At 39.6% G+C, this 14,128-nt stretch overlaps 1 protein-coding gene across 2 annotated transcripts in view; it reads right to left on the reverse strand.

The window, feature by feature from the left end:
• The window catches only part of NPTN (neuroplastin), a 72,508-nt gene extending 58,653 nt beyond the window's left edge, over window positions 1-13,855 (reverse strand). Inside the window, exon 1 of one of the 2 annotated variants that reach the window (XM_029952552.1) lies at window positions 13,609-13,855. In XM_029952552.1, the coding sequence (XP_029808412.1) occupies window positions 13,609-13,699 (91 nt within the window). In that variant the 5' untranslated portion in view covers window positions 13,700-13,855. The remainder of the gene's footprint in view (window positions 1-13,608) is intronic. The other variant, XM_029952553.1, reaches the window with a different exon arrangement.
• Window positions 13,856-14,128: the final 273 nt, after the last annotated feature.

The following is a 14,128-nucleotide window of genomic DNA, read 5'->3' on the forward strand; positions in this document are numbered from 1 at the left end:
AGAGAGAGAGAGAGAGAGAGAGAGAGAGAGAGAGAGAGAGAGGGAGGGAGGGAGGGAGGAAGTTCATGTGTGTGCACACTCTCTTTTCTCAAAAATAAATATTTTTAAAAATAAATAAAATACAATTTAACTGTTAAGAAATCACATCCCTAGACTGCAGAGCTAACATCTACTTTCTGACTCTCTACATCACGTGGCTGTAACCAGGCAAGTGAAAATAATTCTGAACCCACTAGAAGGAAAAGGGTGTATCATTATCTTCATTCATACCTTTCTCTTCTTCCAAACCAATAATGCAAATTTATTCCAAACTCCCCCCCCCCCAGTAAAAATCTGAAGGACAATCTTTGAACTAACAAGCCCCAGAATCATGTGTGTCATAAGCCTCAGGCAACAGTGCCCTAAATTTTAAAATATTTTAGGTAAAGAGAGGAGGGGAATTGCTAAAAAATCCAACCTGATACCTTCTGCTCACATTCTTCCTTAAAATAGCTTCAATTTTTAGAGAATAAAAAACATAACCTATCAAATATAACAGAATTGAAGAATATATATAGAAATGTTATATTAAAAAAAGAAATGTTATAAAAACAAAAAATACTATTCTAAGCTATATTTTCTCATACAAAATTTGTAATATAATACAATCTTGACTATTAAATCTACTTTAAAAAGATTTCTTTTGGGGCACCTGTGTGGCTCAGTCAGTTAAGCATACAACTCTTGGTTTCTGCTCAGGTCTCGGTCTCGTAGTTCCTGAGTTCAAGCCTCATATCGTCTTCTGGTTGGGATTCTCTCAATCCCTCTCTCTCTCTGCTCTTCCCCAGCATGCTTGCTTGCTTGCTTGCTCGCTCGCTCGCTCGCACTCGCTCTCTCTCAAAATAAACAATCTTTAAAAAAAAATTCAAACTCACCAAATTACAAGATGTAAATGGAAAACCAAAATGGGGAAGGAAAAAAAAAGACATTCTTCTAGTGTTGCTAGATTTAGCAAATAATAATTCCTCATCATTTATCTGAAATTCAAATTTAACTGGGCATCCTGCACTTTATCTGGCAACTTTACACTCTGAACTAATTAAAGTGAGCTCCCAACTCTATCAAAGAATTACAGCCCAGCTTCCACTCAAAGAACAATGGAGAGCTTCTATTGCAGCATAATTTTGACCAGTGAAAAGCCTTAAGGAGAGTCTGTAAGTGCTCTTTTCCTGTTGATAAGTCTTAATAGCTGACATCATATAAAAGACAAAGCCTACTTTCTAAGAGCTAAAGGTTAAACCTTTAGTAGGTTCCACGCACTCTAGTGAATGAACTCTCATGCTTCTGTGTAAAACACAGATTTAAAAAGTTTCATAGTGTAGGTTTTTGATAACTAAGCAAAAAAAGTTTTTTATAAAGGTTATAATAAACAGAATCCTGTTTTCAGCATTACAGGCAGATCCTAAAAGCTACTTTAGGGGCACCTGAGTGGCTTAGTCAACTGAGCATCTGACTCTTATTCCCTCCCCCTCCTTTTTTCCTTTTTTGAAAATTTAAATCCTAGTTAACATAGTGTAATAATGATTTCAGGAATAGAATTTAGTGATTCATCACTTCCATATAATACCCAGCGCTCATCCCAACAAGTGCCCTCCTTAACATCCATCACCCAGTTAGCCCATCCCCTGACCCAAAAAACACGCCATCAGCAACTGTCACTTTGTTCTCTGTATTTAAGAATCTCTTATCCTTTGTCTCCCTCTCTTACTTTTGCTTCCCTTCCCCTATGTTCATGTTTTGTTTCTTAAATTCCACATATGAGTGAAATCACGTATTTGTCTTTCTCTGACTTCTTTTGTTTAGCATGATACACTCTAGTTCCATGCACATTGTTACAAATGGCAAGATTTCATTCTTTTTGATTGCTGCTGACTCTTGATTTTGGTTTAGGTCACAATCCCAGAGTCATGGAATGAAGTGAGTGTGGAGCCTGCTTGGGATTCTTTCTTTTCTTTCCTTTCCTTCTTTTCTTTCTTTCCCTCTCTCTCTCCCTCTCTCCCTGAAGGTTTTTTTTAATGCATAAAAAGCTACTTTAATGGATTCCAAAATTAATCTACCATTTTTCTTGAATTCAGAATCATAGAACTTTAGTGTCTGAAACAAACATCTGACCCTTAGAAACTTCTGGACATCCCATTTCATTTTATATTCATATCTATAAAAGTTTTTTCTTCTATTATTGAGCTCCTATCCAAGTAAGTTCTAGATGTAACAGAAAGAGATCCTCCCTTTTGTTTTATGAAATCTCTCTCCTCTCAACCAGCTCTTTGTCCTACTTATAATGTCACTGACAATGAGTAAGTGCAAATAACTCTTCTGCTAGTTTCATTAAAATCTTCTTATTACTAAGCCTATACATTTCTTCCTTGTGCTCTGGGCCACGGTTCTTTCACACAGTCCATCCATCTTTGGAGACTGCCTAATTCCCTTACTTCATTTACACTGCTACCCTGAAGGTATTAATAGATAATCACATCCCCTTAGTGCTCCCTTTTCCTAAATTTAGATCCTTCACGCTTTTTCCCTAAGTCTTTGCTACCAACAGTGTAGAATTATCTGCATTTTATCTTAAATGTGGATAGAAAGTGTTCATAATTATTTGAAGGTCTATCCTAGTAAGAAAACAGTAACACTGTTAGTAATTCCATAATTTTGATATATGATCACTAGGTTATTTGTCTAAGGGTAATTAAATGACAGTTCCTAGCAAGTTATCTGAAACCTCTTTATAGCTGCTTTTCTCCAGGTAGCAGTTTCCTGGTTTGCACTGAACATTTATTTCATCTTCCTTGGTGAATGATTTGATGTTCAACATTAATGAATATAATTTCAATGCTGAAGCTACTATGCTACTTTTTCCAGTTGTTCCACAATGGTTGCCAACCTGCTAAACTTACATAACCGAAAAATCCTAAACTACATGTAACATATTTCTTCAATCTATGGACTGAAAAGTATTTCAGGGGTGCCTCACTGGCTCCTTCAGTAGAGCATATGATTCTTGATTTCAGGGTTGTGAGTTCAAGCCCCAAGCTGGATGTAAAGATAACTTTAAAAAGGTCGTTGGAAGGAAGGGAGGGGAAAAGAAAGAGTATTCCAATAGTTGCCAAAACAGAACAAGGACATACTATTGCCTTTTTTCCCTCCAAGGTCTAAAAATGAGAAAATAAACTTGCTACTCTAGTATCTTAAACATGAAAGGTTAGTGATTCTTCTGTGATGCTTCTTTTTCCCTCCCTTCCTGTGGCCAATGCTCAAGTCACTCTGTACTCACCAGCAAAGTGCCTCAGACAACAGCCTCAGAGTAAGCAGTCAGAGCTCAGTAAGCTCTGAATAAATAGGTAGAGCTGCCAGCCCTGTACTCAAGCAGTAATTCGAAGGCACGGGCTAAGGAATAAGGAACGGAAGTTCCATTTTTTTTAATTTATTTTTTAATGTTTGTTTATTTTTGAGAGAGAGAGACACACACAGAGCATGAGCGGGGAGGGTCAGAGAGAGAGGGAGGCACAGAATCCAAAGCAGGCTCTAGGCTCCATGCTGTTAGCACGAACTGTGAGATCATGACCTGAGCTGAAGTCGGAAGTTCTAATTTAAAAAGACAACTAAACATACTACACAACTTATGCTTTGATTATGAGATTCAAATTACTGTAGATTCCTGTCTGTCCAAATAGGGAAAAAAAATCAGTATTATACAAGTAATAGCTAATGTATTAATTCAAAAATGATGTATTTTCCTCATCAATAGTTACTAGTAACAGCATATGTTGATATTACTGACAGATACCTTGTGAAAAATCCTTACTGTGTTTATAAAAACCATCAGATTGTTCCAGACTAACATCGCATATAAAAAATAAAAACAACTCAAAACTACTCCATACTAGAAAATGTGGTTTTTCAAATAGAAGAGTCTCACCATCCATTAATAAACTATGGGTGGAGCCAGAAGGTCATAATAGCTTTCTTCACATACATTACAGAGTGCAGACACTGTTGTACAAAACGTTACACATTTATCCATCTACTTAGTCACAAATAAAATCCATTCCTCCGTCTGGGTCACAAACTAAAGCGTGAAGGCCTTTTTCTAAAGAGCTTTTATATTTTCAGAATCATTTCAACATAATTAAATGTGAACCAAATAATTTCCATTTTACTTACATAAGCTAATCCCTACTAAGTACATTTCAGCAACTAGAAATTTTTAATTCATAATGTTAATTATCAGATTATTTTTAAATAAATAAGTAGGAAGGATGTAGTTGATAACACTTGAAACTAGATTATGAGTATATGGGAGTTTATTACATTACTCACTCTACTTTTTGTATGTTTGAAATTCTAACAAAAACTTTTTAAAAAGCAAGGAAACAGATATACCTAACAAATACAAAGAAGTACAATGAATAAACATATAAATTGAGACTTTTAAGGGGCACCTGGGTGGCTCAGTTGGTTAAGCTTCCAACCTCAGCTCAAGTCATGATCTCATGGATTGTGAGTCTGAGCCCAGTGTCGGGCTCTGTGTTGACAGCTCAGAGCCTGGAGCCTGCTCCAAATTGTGTCTCCTTCTCTCTCTACCCACTCCCTCCACCCCCCACCCCCGCTCACATTCTCTCTCTCTCTCTCTCTCTCTCTCAAAAATAAACATTAAAAAAATTGAGACTTTTCAACACACTGTTTCTAAGAACCATCTATCTAGGAATTTCCTCAGATTTAATTCTGGTAATACTTGGATTGCCTTGTTCAACTATAATAGAAAGGTTTAGAGATCTAAAAAAAAAATACTAAGAGACAGGAGAAATGAAGTCATAAATAAAAAACAAACTTCCTCAAAGGATAATACAATTATTTATGTGCCTCATTTTCTCTTCATCGTCTCTACAAGAGTCGACTACTTTTCTTTATTATTTTTTAATGTTTGGGTTTTTGTGTGTGTGTGTGTTTTTTTTAGAGAGAGAAACAGCGTGAGCAGGGGGTTGGGGGGCGGGGTATAAGAGAGAGGGAGAAACAGAATCTGAAGCAGGCTCCAGGCTCTGAGCTGTCAGCACAGAGCCCAATGCGGGACTTGAACCCAGGAACCATGAGATCATGACCTGAGTGAGCCGAAGTCCAACACTTAAGCCAAAGTCCGACTAAACCACCCTGGTGCCCCAGTCAACTACTTTTTAACCAACAGAACAAACACAAAATACCTACCTACCTGGCAGTGATTTTCATTTCTTAAAATGTTTAGTTCACACTGGCAATTTTCCCAGTAAGTTATTTAAGTTCTCCATTACACCATTCTGCCTTCCTTGAAACAAAAACTACAAACGTTATCTGCAGTAAGTTTACAGGCAGTTGAGATTTCAAAGCAGTGCATGCCTCAAAGTCAACTTTTCTTATTTCCAAAAAGTAAGTTTCTAAAAATTTATTAATAAAGTATTCTCTCCCTCAGGCCTCCAAGTTGTAAAGTCAATAGTGTAAGGACGCAGGTCTGAAACTGACTCCATGAGACAATAGAAGGGCACACAATGCCCAAGACAAGAGGGATCACCCTGGTAACGCCCAATCAGGAAAGGCCAGCTAACACCTTTAACATTTCTAAGGGCAGGCCTAAAGATGGAGGCTAAGACTAGTCACGCCCTACGTGAGGGTCCTGGGCCCACTCTGTAATTGGTCAATACTCTAAATGTTGTGGTTGGGTCCCGCCAAAAGTAACATACTGTAGGCAATGTGAATGGTTAAACTTGCTGTCAATAATAGTGTATAATAATTGGATCACTGTACCTATGTCACAATTTCCTGTAACTCCCCCTTTCCAAACTCATAAAAGCCCTACCCCACCATGCTAGGGGCTCACTCCACGTGGATCCAGTGTGTTGGTGGAGTCTGTGAGCCTGTGCTTACATAAGCTCGGAATAAAGCCCTTTGCTTTTGCATGCGTGATTCTGTCTCCCTGGCGGTCTCTGGTTTTTGGGGACGATACTAAAAACAATAGAACTGTGTAATTTTAGAACTGAAAGGGAATTTACACATCATCTAGTAAAAGCGGTTTTCAAATGCTTCCTCTATCAGGAAGAAAAGAAGAAATCAATGTCCTAACAACTGATATACACAAGTACACTTAGTTGTTGTTTTTTTTTTTACTGTATCATGCATATGGGACATTTGCCTTGTTATTCTATCAGAAAACGACTAAACCTTCTGTCTTGTACAGTATCTTATAGTTAATTACTTTTAGAATGTGAGTATACATTTGGATATGATTGAAACTACTGGTACATTATGGAACTTAATATTTTCTGATAATTGAATCTTACATAATATATAGAACCCTGACACTTTCAGAGTGATTTCGCACTGCCTCATTTATGTTTCATTGTATAGTCACTATGAAGTGATACTTGGGTGAAACAACAATATAAACTAAGGTAAAACAAAGAGAAGCATATCTAAACTGATAGACTTCTGGAAAATACCATAAAACACATCATAAACTTCTAGCAATTCAGATTATCTGGAAAGAAAGCCAGTCTTAAAACATTCCATAATTGTTTTCAGGAATGCAAAATACCATTCACAATTTTTTAGTACAAGTAACTTAATACAAGATTGTTTACATTAAAGCTGACCACAATCTGTTTTAATGAAGAGATAGAACGGGGTTTTTAAAATTTGAAACTTAACAAAAACAAGAAACGAAACAAAAACCAGCAGGTGGGTGAGGAACATTAAATATGTCTCCCACTAACTTACTGTATGCAAATACTTATGAAATTCTTTAAACTCCATTTCTACACAGACCAATTAAAAGTTCTGAGTAACCAGGTAAAAATAACCTCAAGTTAATTAGGTTTGATTAATAAATGTATATCTTTGTATCTACATAAAAACAGACCAAAAAGTTAGACCTACTTTCAGTTTTAAATAACATAGTAAATTGGAATTAGGTAGGTATAAATCTAGACTCCTTCTAAACTGAATTCTTGAAAAACAGATAATGTTTTACCTAGAAATCATGTTTTTACATAAGATCACTGCAGTATTTCACTTTAAACTCAGAAGCATATATAATACATACAGATACACAAAGAAACATATATAAATAACTGGTGAGGTCTGTTTCCTGCCTTCCCAAAGCTGATCCTTACCAACTAAAATTAGGAATTCTGGAAAAAAAAAAAAAAAAAAAACCTACAAAAACCCCACAAACAAGTTTAAAAATGCATTATCTAAAGTGTTTAAAATTAAACCCCATGTCATCACGGGTTCCTGGGTGGCTCAGGTTGGGCATCCAGGTTGGCATCTCTTTGGGAAGCTGGGCATCCGAATTCAGCTCAGGCCATGATCTCACCATGTATAAGTTTGAGCCCTGCATCAGGCTCTGTGCCGACAGCTCAGAGCCTGGAGCCTGCTTAATTAAGATTCTGTGTCTCCCTCTCTCTTTGCCCCTTCCCCACTCACACTCTGTGTCTCTCTCTCAAAAATAAAAGAACAACATTAAAAGAAAAACAAACTCCATGTATGTCATCAATGGTAGTTTTAACAATTCAAGTAAAACAATACAATAATGTTTTATTTAAAGAGGCACACTGAGGGGCGCCTGGGTGGTTAGTCGGTTAAGGGTCCGACATCAGCTCAGGGCATGATCTCAGAGTTCATGAGTTCCAGCCCTGTGGTGGGCTCTGTGTTGATGGGTCAGAGCTCATATCCTGCCTCAGCTTCTGGGCCTCCTTCTCCCCGGCCTCTCCTGTCTGTCTCTCTCTCTTAAAAATAAACCTTTAAAAAATTTTTTTAATAAAAAAAACTTAGAGGCAGACTGAAAGTCAAGCCAACTGTTCACAGGAGGTGATTTTGCACCATTTTTTTAATTGATGTGTGAATTTACTTTAGAGGATCCTGTTGTATTCTTTCTGACAGATTCTATTTTTCCAGATGCTCCTCAAATGAATATTTATTCCTCAGTCTTACATTCTACTTTTCTCCTTGTACCACTGCAGCCTTTTTTGCCTTTCCCCCTTTCTCTTACAACTTCATTCTCTACTTCTGATCCTGTCCAGACTGTGCTCTCACTATAAACAAAAACTGAACAGATGCAGAAAGTTTTTCAAAGAATTCACCTTTCCCAAAACTTCTTTGCACAATTTTACCCGAAGTTTTACTGAACATCTCCTATATGATATCCAACAGTCATTCATTGTTTTTCTATATACTTCATTTGTATAGATATTAGCTACTCATTACCTTCACAAATTGTCTTGCAGACAAAAACTTTTACATAGATCTAGCAAGTATCAGATTTTACATACACCTTACTTTGAAAAAGTACCTCAAACTAAACGAGAAAGTGTTCAAATTGTCACAGCACTTATTTGGTCACATTGTTCATCTTTGCAGACCCAATTAAACAATTTTTTATTTTAAAAAAGAAATAGACAATACAGTAACATTTTGCTTTTTACCAATGTGTAAAAATGTGCTCCACTGGAGAAAATGCTTCATATCAAAACTGTATTAAGAAAAATAAAGGGATTCCTTCAAGACATAATAGTCTTAATTCCTCATGAACATTTGTATAACTCACTCAAAGTCAGACGTGTAATGATCTTCAATCTTAATTTCTGGCAAATGTTTGGACTGTGGAGCACATTTATATTTAATGGCTTTTATTTTCTTTTGTTGTTATAAACCTTGGTGTATTAGCAGGTCAGGTCTATGAAGTCTCACAACACAAACACCCCGTCTGCATCTTTCTAATTTGGATCTAGTAACCTTGAAAAACAAAAACTAATAGCATAGGACCAATCCTGACTTAGTAACAGGCCTTTCCACCCCAGACTCAGAACCAATTTCTCATGCCTAGGTACTCCATGATATCAGTAGTGACACTTTTGTCAGTTGCCTAAGAAACTAGAGGCTTATAATCTCCTTAGGAAATGCTTTGTCGCACTCAAACTATTTCTTCTGGTCATTTAAAACCTTATTTGGGGAGTGCCTGGGTGGCTCAGTTGGTTAAACGTCCCACTTGGACTCAGGTCATAATCTTGCGGTTTGTGTGTTCGAGCCCCGCGTTGGGCTCTGGGCTGACAGCTAGCTCAGAGCCTGGAGCCTATCTTCGAATTCTGTGTCCCCCCCCCCCCCTCTCTCTCTGACCCTGCCCTGATCATGCAGTCTCTCTCTCAAAAATAAATAAAACATTTAAAAAAACTTTTTAATAAAAAAACCTTATTTGGATTAAATATGTTAAGATATGTTGCTTGACATCTCACATGTTTTTTGTGCCGCAGCTGCTGTAGGTACATCTGTCTTCGGTCACTCATTTCAGTTCACCCAAAGAAGAGATGCACAATCAATAGCAAATACGTGTCTAAAAATGTTCTCAGAGAGAAAACTGCCAAACCACTGAAGCAAAAAGCACTTGACAGAAAAAAAAGATTTGTGAATCATCTATTTCAAATATTGGCATTGTTACAAATCACAATGTTCACAACTACCTAGGATCACCCAAGGAAAATAGTTTCTTAAAATTTAGATCATTAATAAAATTCATCAAACTCCTTATTTTCGTCCACTAAGCAGTGTTAATTATCCAATATTATATTTTCAATATGAATGTATTACATTTTCATACCCCATTCCACATTCATTCATCAGTCACTCCTACTGTGTGCCAGGCACTATATCCACTTCTCTTTTTCACAACAATGGGATTCTATGAAAAAATTCTAGATCCTACCTAGCCCATATGAAAAGATATTTAGTTCACTGAAAGAAAAAGAGAGCCATGAAATTTTCCGGGGCGATGAAATGGAAATATAAACTTCCTCACCAGAATTTGCAGTTGTAGAGGCACTTAAAAGTTACATAAGCTCAAGTGCAAATCTCTGTTGAGGGCCTTCAAAATGGCCTGCTTTACTTTATTCAAGATAATGAACAGTATTAACAGGTGTTCAACATATACATGAAGAATAAAAATGCTACTTTTTAAAGGATAATAACAGTAACAGCTAACACTATAGTGAGCAAACATTTAGTATAGACAGTACTGTTATACTACATAATATAGCATATGGCACATATAGTAACATATATTACATATAGTAAAAATCCACTCCCTATTGAAACTCACTCTCTGTGTACCAGGCAGAAATCTAAATGCTTCATGGTCATTACCTCATTTAATCTTTGCACCATTCCCTAGGAGACTGGCATTATTTAAATTCCAATTTACAGATGACAGAACTGAGATTTGGAGGTAATAAGCACTTTATTCCAAAATCACTTAGCTAAAAGGGCTGGACTCAAACACAGTTCTATCAGGATCCAAAGTCTGCATTCTTAATCACCAAATAATGACACCTGGATTATACTCATTCAATTTTAATTTTAAAGTCTAAAATTCTTGAATGTCTTATCAAAATGTATTTTTTGAGAAATTTTTTCTTTCCAAGTTTTTATTTAAATTCTAGTTAGTTAGCATATATGATTCCTCCCTTATAGTGCTCATCACAAGTGCCCTCCTTAATACCCATCACCCTTTTAGCCCATTCCCCATCTTTAAAACAAGTTTCTTCCTTTAAAATGAATTACACCTTTCTTGATACACACACAAAAAAACCCAACGCCATAACTAAGGATTTTAATTTAATCTGTGGTCCCACTAAGTCTAAATATTTGGATGAGAAACAAACTCTATCTGAATGAAAGCCTTGCATCTCCATGGTAATGGGTCACACAGGTGAGAAGTACGAGACCTTGAGGGCCCAAATTATTCATTTTAGGATAATAAAAGAGACTTTTTGAAAAACATTTATACTCAATCTAAACTACCACATACATAATCCAGAAACACTTAGGTTTTTTTTCCCCTAAGTCATCATTTTATTTTTTTTTAATTTTTTTAATGCTTTTTATTTATTTTTGAGAGACAGAGAGAGACAGCTGGAGCAGGGTAGGGTCAGAGAGAGAGGGAGATACAGAATCTGAAACAGGCTCCAGGCTCTGAGCTAGCTGTCAACACAGAGCCGGACGCGGGACTCGAACCCACGAACCGTGAGATCTCACCTGAGCTGAAGCCGGATGCTTAACTGACTGAGCCACCCAGGCGCCCCTAAGTCATCATTTTAAATAAATAATCTAACATTTTGATATCATACAGAGCATGGTATCCATTTCTGATGCACCAGATAAGAAAATACAAACTCCCAGACAAGAGGTCAGACTACTGTAAGGCTATTATTACAAGTTGAAAGCATGAATCTTTTAGGACATGTTACAGAAAGCTATAAAATGGCATCCTTACCTATATGGACTCCAACTAAAAAAAAAAAAAAAAAAAAACAAAAACAAAAACAGCTATTTTTTTCCCCTCAAGTCAAATTTATATTCATTTGGGTCAAGTACAAGCTCAGCTTCACTTCACCAGTCATGTCATATGACTGAATTCAAGCTCATTTCAAGGAAAAGCTGCACTATGCTGTATTTAGAACACATACTGCTGAGAATAGCCAGTTGAGTCTTTGGTAGGCCTATCCAAAAACCTTGCTTTAGTTGCTAAGAAACTACAATTTCACCGTATTATAAATCACTGAAAGAAGCCAAGCCACAGCCCAGAGATTAAACATGTTAAGATCAAGAATCTGTTACCTCTTGTGCCAAATGAAACCATGCTCTTTCCACAAATCAAATAGGTGAAACTAGTATTGGGCTCCTGGAAGGCACATTGTTAACGCAGACTAAAAACTGAGGACACAAATCAGACTAACCTATACCCTGCCTTCCATAGCAGCCTCATGATTTGGAGGAAATCGAAAAATACCCAACAGACTCCGCATATTCAATGCTAGAGGCAGAAGAGTATTTCCTTCCTGGCCCCTGCAGTGATAATTCAAGGCCCTGAAGCATACATAAGATTTGATTAGTGCAATCTGTTACAACACTTATATTTAACTGACAATGGTTTTTCAATCCTTTATTGATGTATTTTCACTGTAATCTTCAGCATTTAAGCCCAGACTCTCCTTAGAATGCTTAACTCCACTGACTTTTTTAAAATACGAGCCTTTTTTTTTCATTTTCATTAAAAAAAAACATTAAATTTCAACTATTCTAACAAGAGTAATTGAGTAATTTTAAGTTGTTCTATCATAATGAAGACACCAAGGAATTAGCAAAAATAATTTATAGTTCACTCTCTAGCACTGACTTCTAAGTTCTTTCCCATAAAAATAATGTAAAGCCTGTTTCCACAAGAGCAGAAACTAGCTCACAATACTTTTCACCGCTGGAAGATCAATTCCGCAGCTGAACTGGTTTTTTTTGGGGGGGGGGGGGGTCCAGATCCCCTATCACAGAAGTTCCTCACAATTCCTCTCCATCTTCTCTGAAGCGCTGCAGTTCAAAACCTAATCCCGTTTCCACTATCCCCTGCACACATCTCAGGAACGACTTCTATGCTCCTCAGAAATGATCTCTGTTCTGCCCTGAAACTTTGCGATCTTAAAACCCCACTTCCTCCATCGCCTTGTCTTCAGTCACTGATTCGGTCACACCAGGGCAGTTCCAGTTTACGTGTCCCAGCCTTCCCAAAGGCCTAACCAGTATCCTCCAGCACTCGCCACAACTCCGCTCCTCCCCTCCCTAGCATATCCTCCACACTGCACACCAACATTACACCCCCGGCTTCCTGCATTTTACTCCCTTCCCCTATTTTCTGCCTTCGCCTCACCCCCATCTCCCTACCCAGGCACCTTTAGTGCCTGAATAAATATTCCCCCTACCTCAGTTTCAACCCTTTCTCCCCATCCTCTGCTCCTTTTTCCTCTCCTTATTTAGACACTCCTTTTCGCTCTCCCAACCACTACCCCAGAATGCCCAACACTCCACCCTCCTTAGCAAACCAACCCTCTTCCCCCATCTCGTTGAGAGCCCCAGCTGCTTCTCTTTCCAGATTCTTTACTGCAGTCAACCCACTACCTTAACATTCCACCTACCTTCCCTCCACCTCCATATCCAAGGTCCCCGGAGTCTTTACCCCTCCCTCGGGGCTCTAGTACTCTGCTCAGTATTCTTCAGGACGCCCCTCACCCCCAAAGTCATTTTTTTTTAGGATGTCACCGGTCTAGCGGGGTTCCCGTAGAATCCCAGATGACCCCAGTGCCCGGGACCTCTGCTCTCTTGGGCAGCTTGACACCAATCCCGTCGCCTTAACCACAAATACCTGTTTTCTACCGCCTTCTTTAAAAGCTGCGCCCCCTCCCCATCCGCCCCCGCTACTCCAGCTCCTCACGTCGGATTCCTGGGTGTCCCCTCCCAGACTCGGAGCGAAGAGCCCCAGACGTGGAGCCTCTAAGTCTGCAACACCTCAGGTTCTAACGGACGCCCCCACCTCTCGGACCGGCGCCTCGGTTCTCACACCCGCGCCTCTTGGAACTCCAGACCGGCATCTCCTCTCGGGTCCGCGTCCCTCAGATTCGACCGGCCCTCTTCCCCTTGCTCCGGCACCTCCTCGGACCCGGGACAGACTGCTCCGGTCGCCGGCGTCTCAGCCCCCGCCCGGCCCGCCCCCGGCGCCCCACTTACCGTTCTGAGCGGCGCCTGGCCCTGGGAGGAGGGAGCCAGAGACCAGCAACAAGGAGAGGGCCAGGGCGCTGGGGAGCGACGAGCCCGACATCCTCCCTGCGGAAGACCGAACTGCGAATGGGCCGGGGCCGGGGCCGGAGCCGGGGCCGGGGAAGGGAGGGGAGGGAGGGAGGGGGCGGGCGAGTGCGCGAAGGAGTGAGCGAGGGAGGCAGCAACAGCTAGGCTCCGTCCTTCTCCGTCCTCCTCCTACCGCCGCAGCGCCCAAGCCTCGCGAGATCTTCCCTCCGGGCCGGGGGCGGCTAAGGAGCAACGGCGGCAAGGCTCGCGAGAAAATGCGGCCTCGATTGTTGCGGCCGCCCCTCAGACTCTGCGTCCCGCCCCTGCGGAGGCTGATTGGCCTAGAGCTGGATGGATCACGTGCCAACGGCGCTTCTGGCCACGTGACGGATCGAGGCGGGGCTCCTCCACTCCCTTGGCCCTGAGGAACCGAGAAGTGTGCTTTCAGCTTACCTCCTGTGAA

Source organism: Suricata suricatta, chromosome 9, assembly GCF_006229205.1.
Source record: "Suricata suricatta isolate VVHF042 chromosome 9, meerkat_22Aug2017_6uvM2_HiC, whole genome shotgun sequence".
Classification (NCBI taxonomy): domain Eukaryota; kingdom Metazoa; phylum Chordata; class Mammalia; order Carnivora; family Herpestidae; genus Suricata; species Suricata suricatta.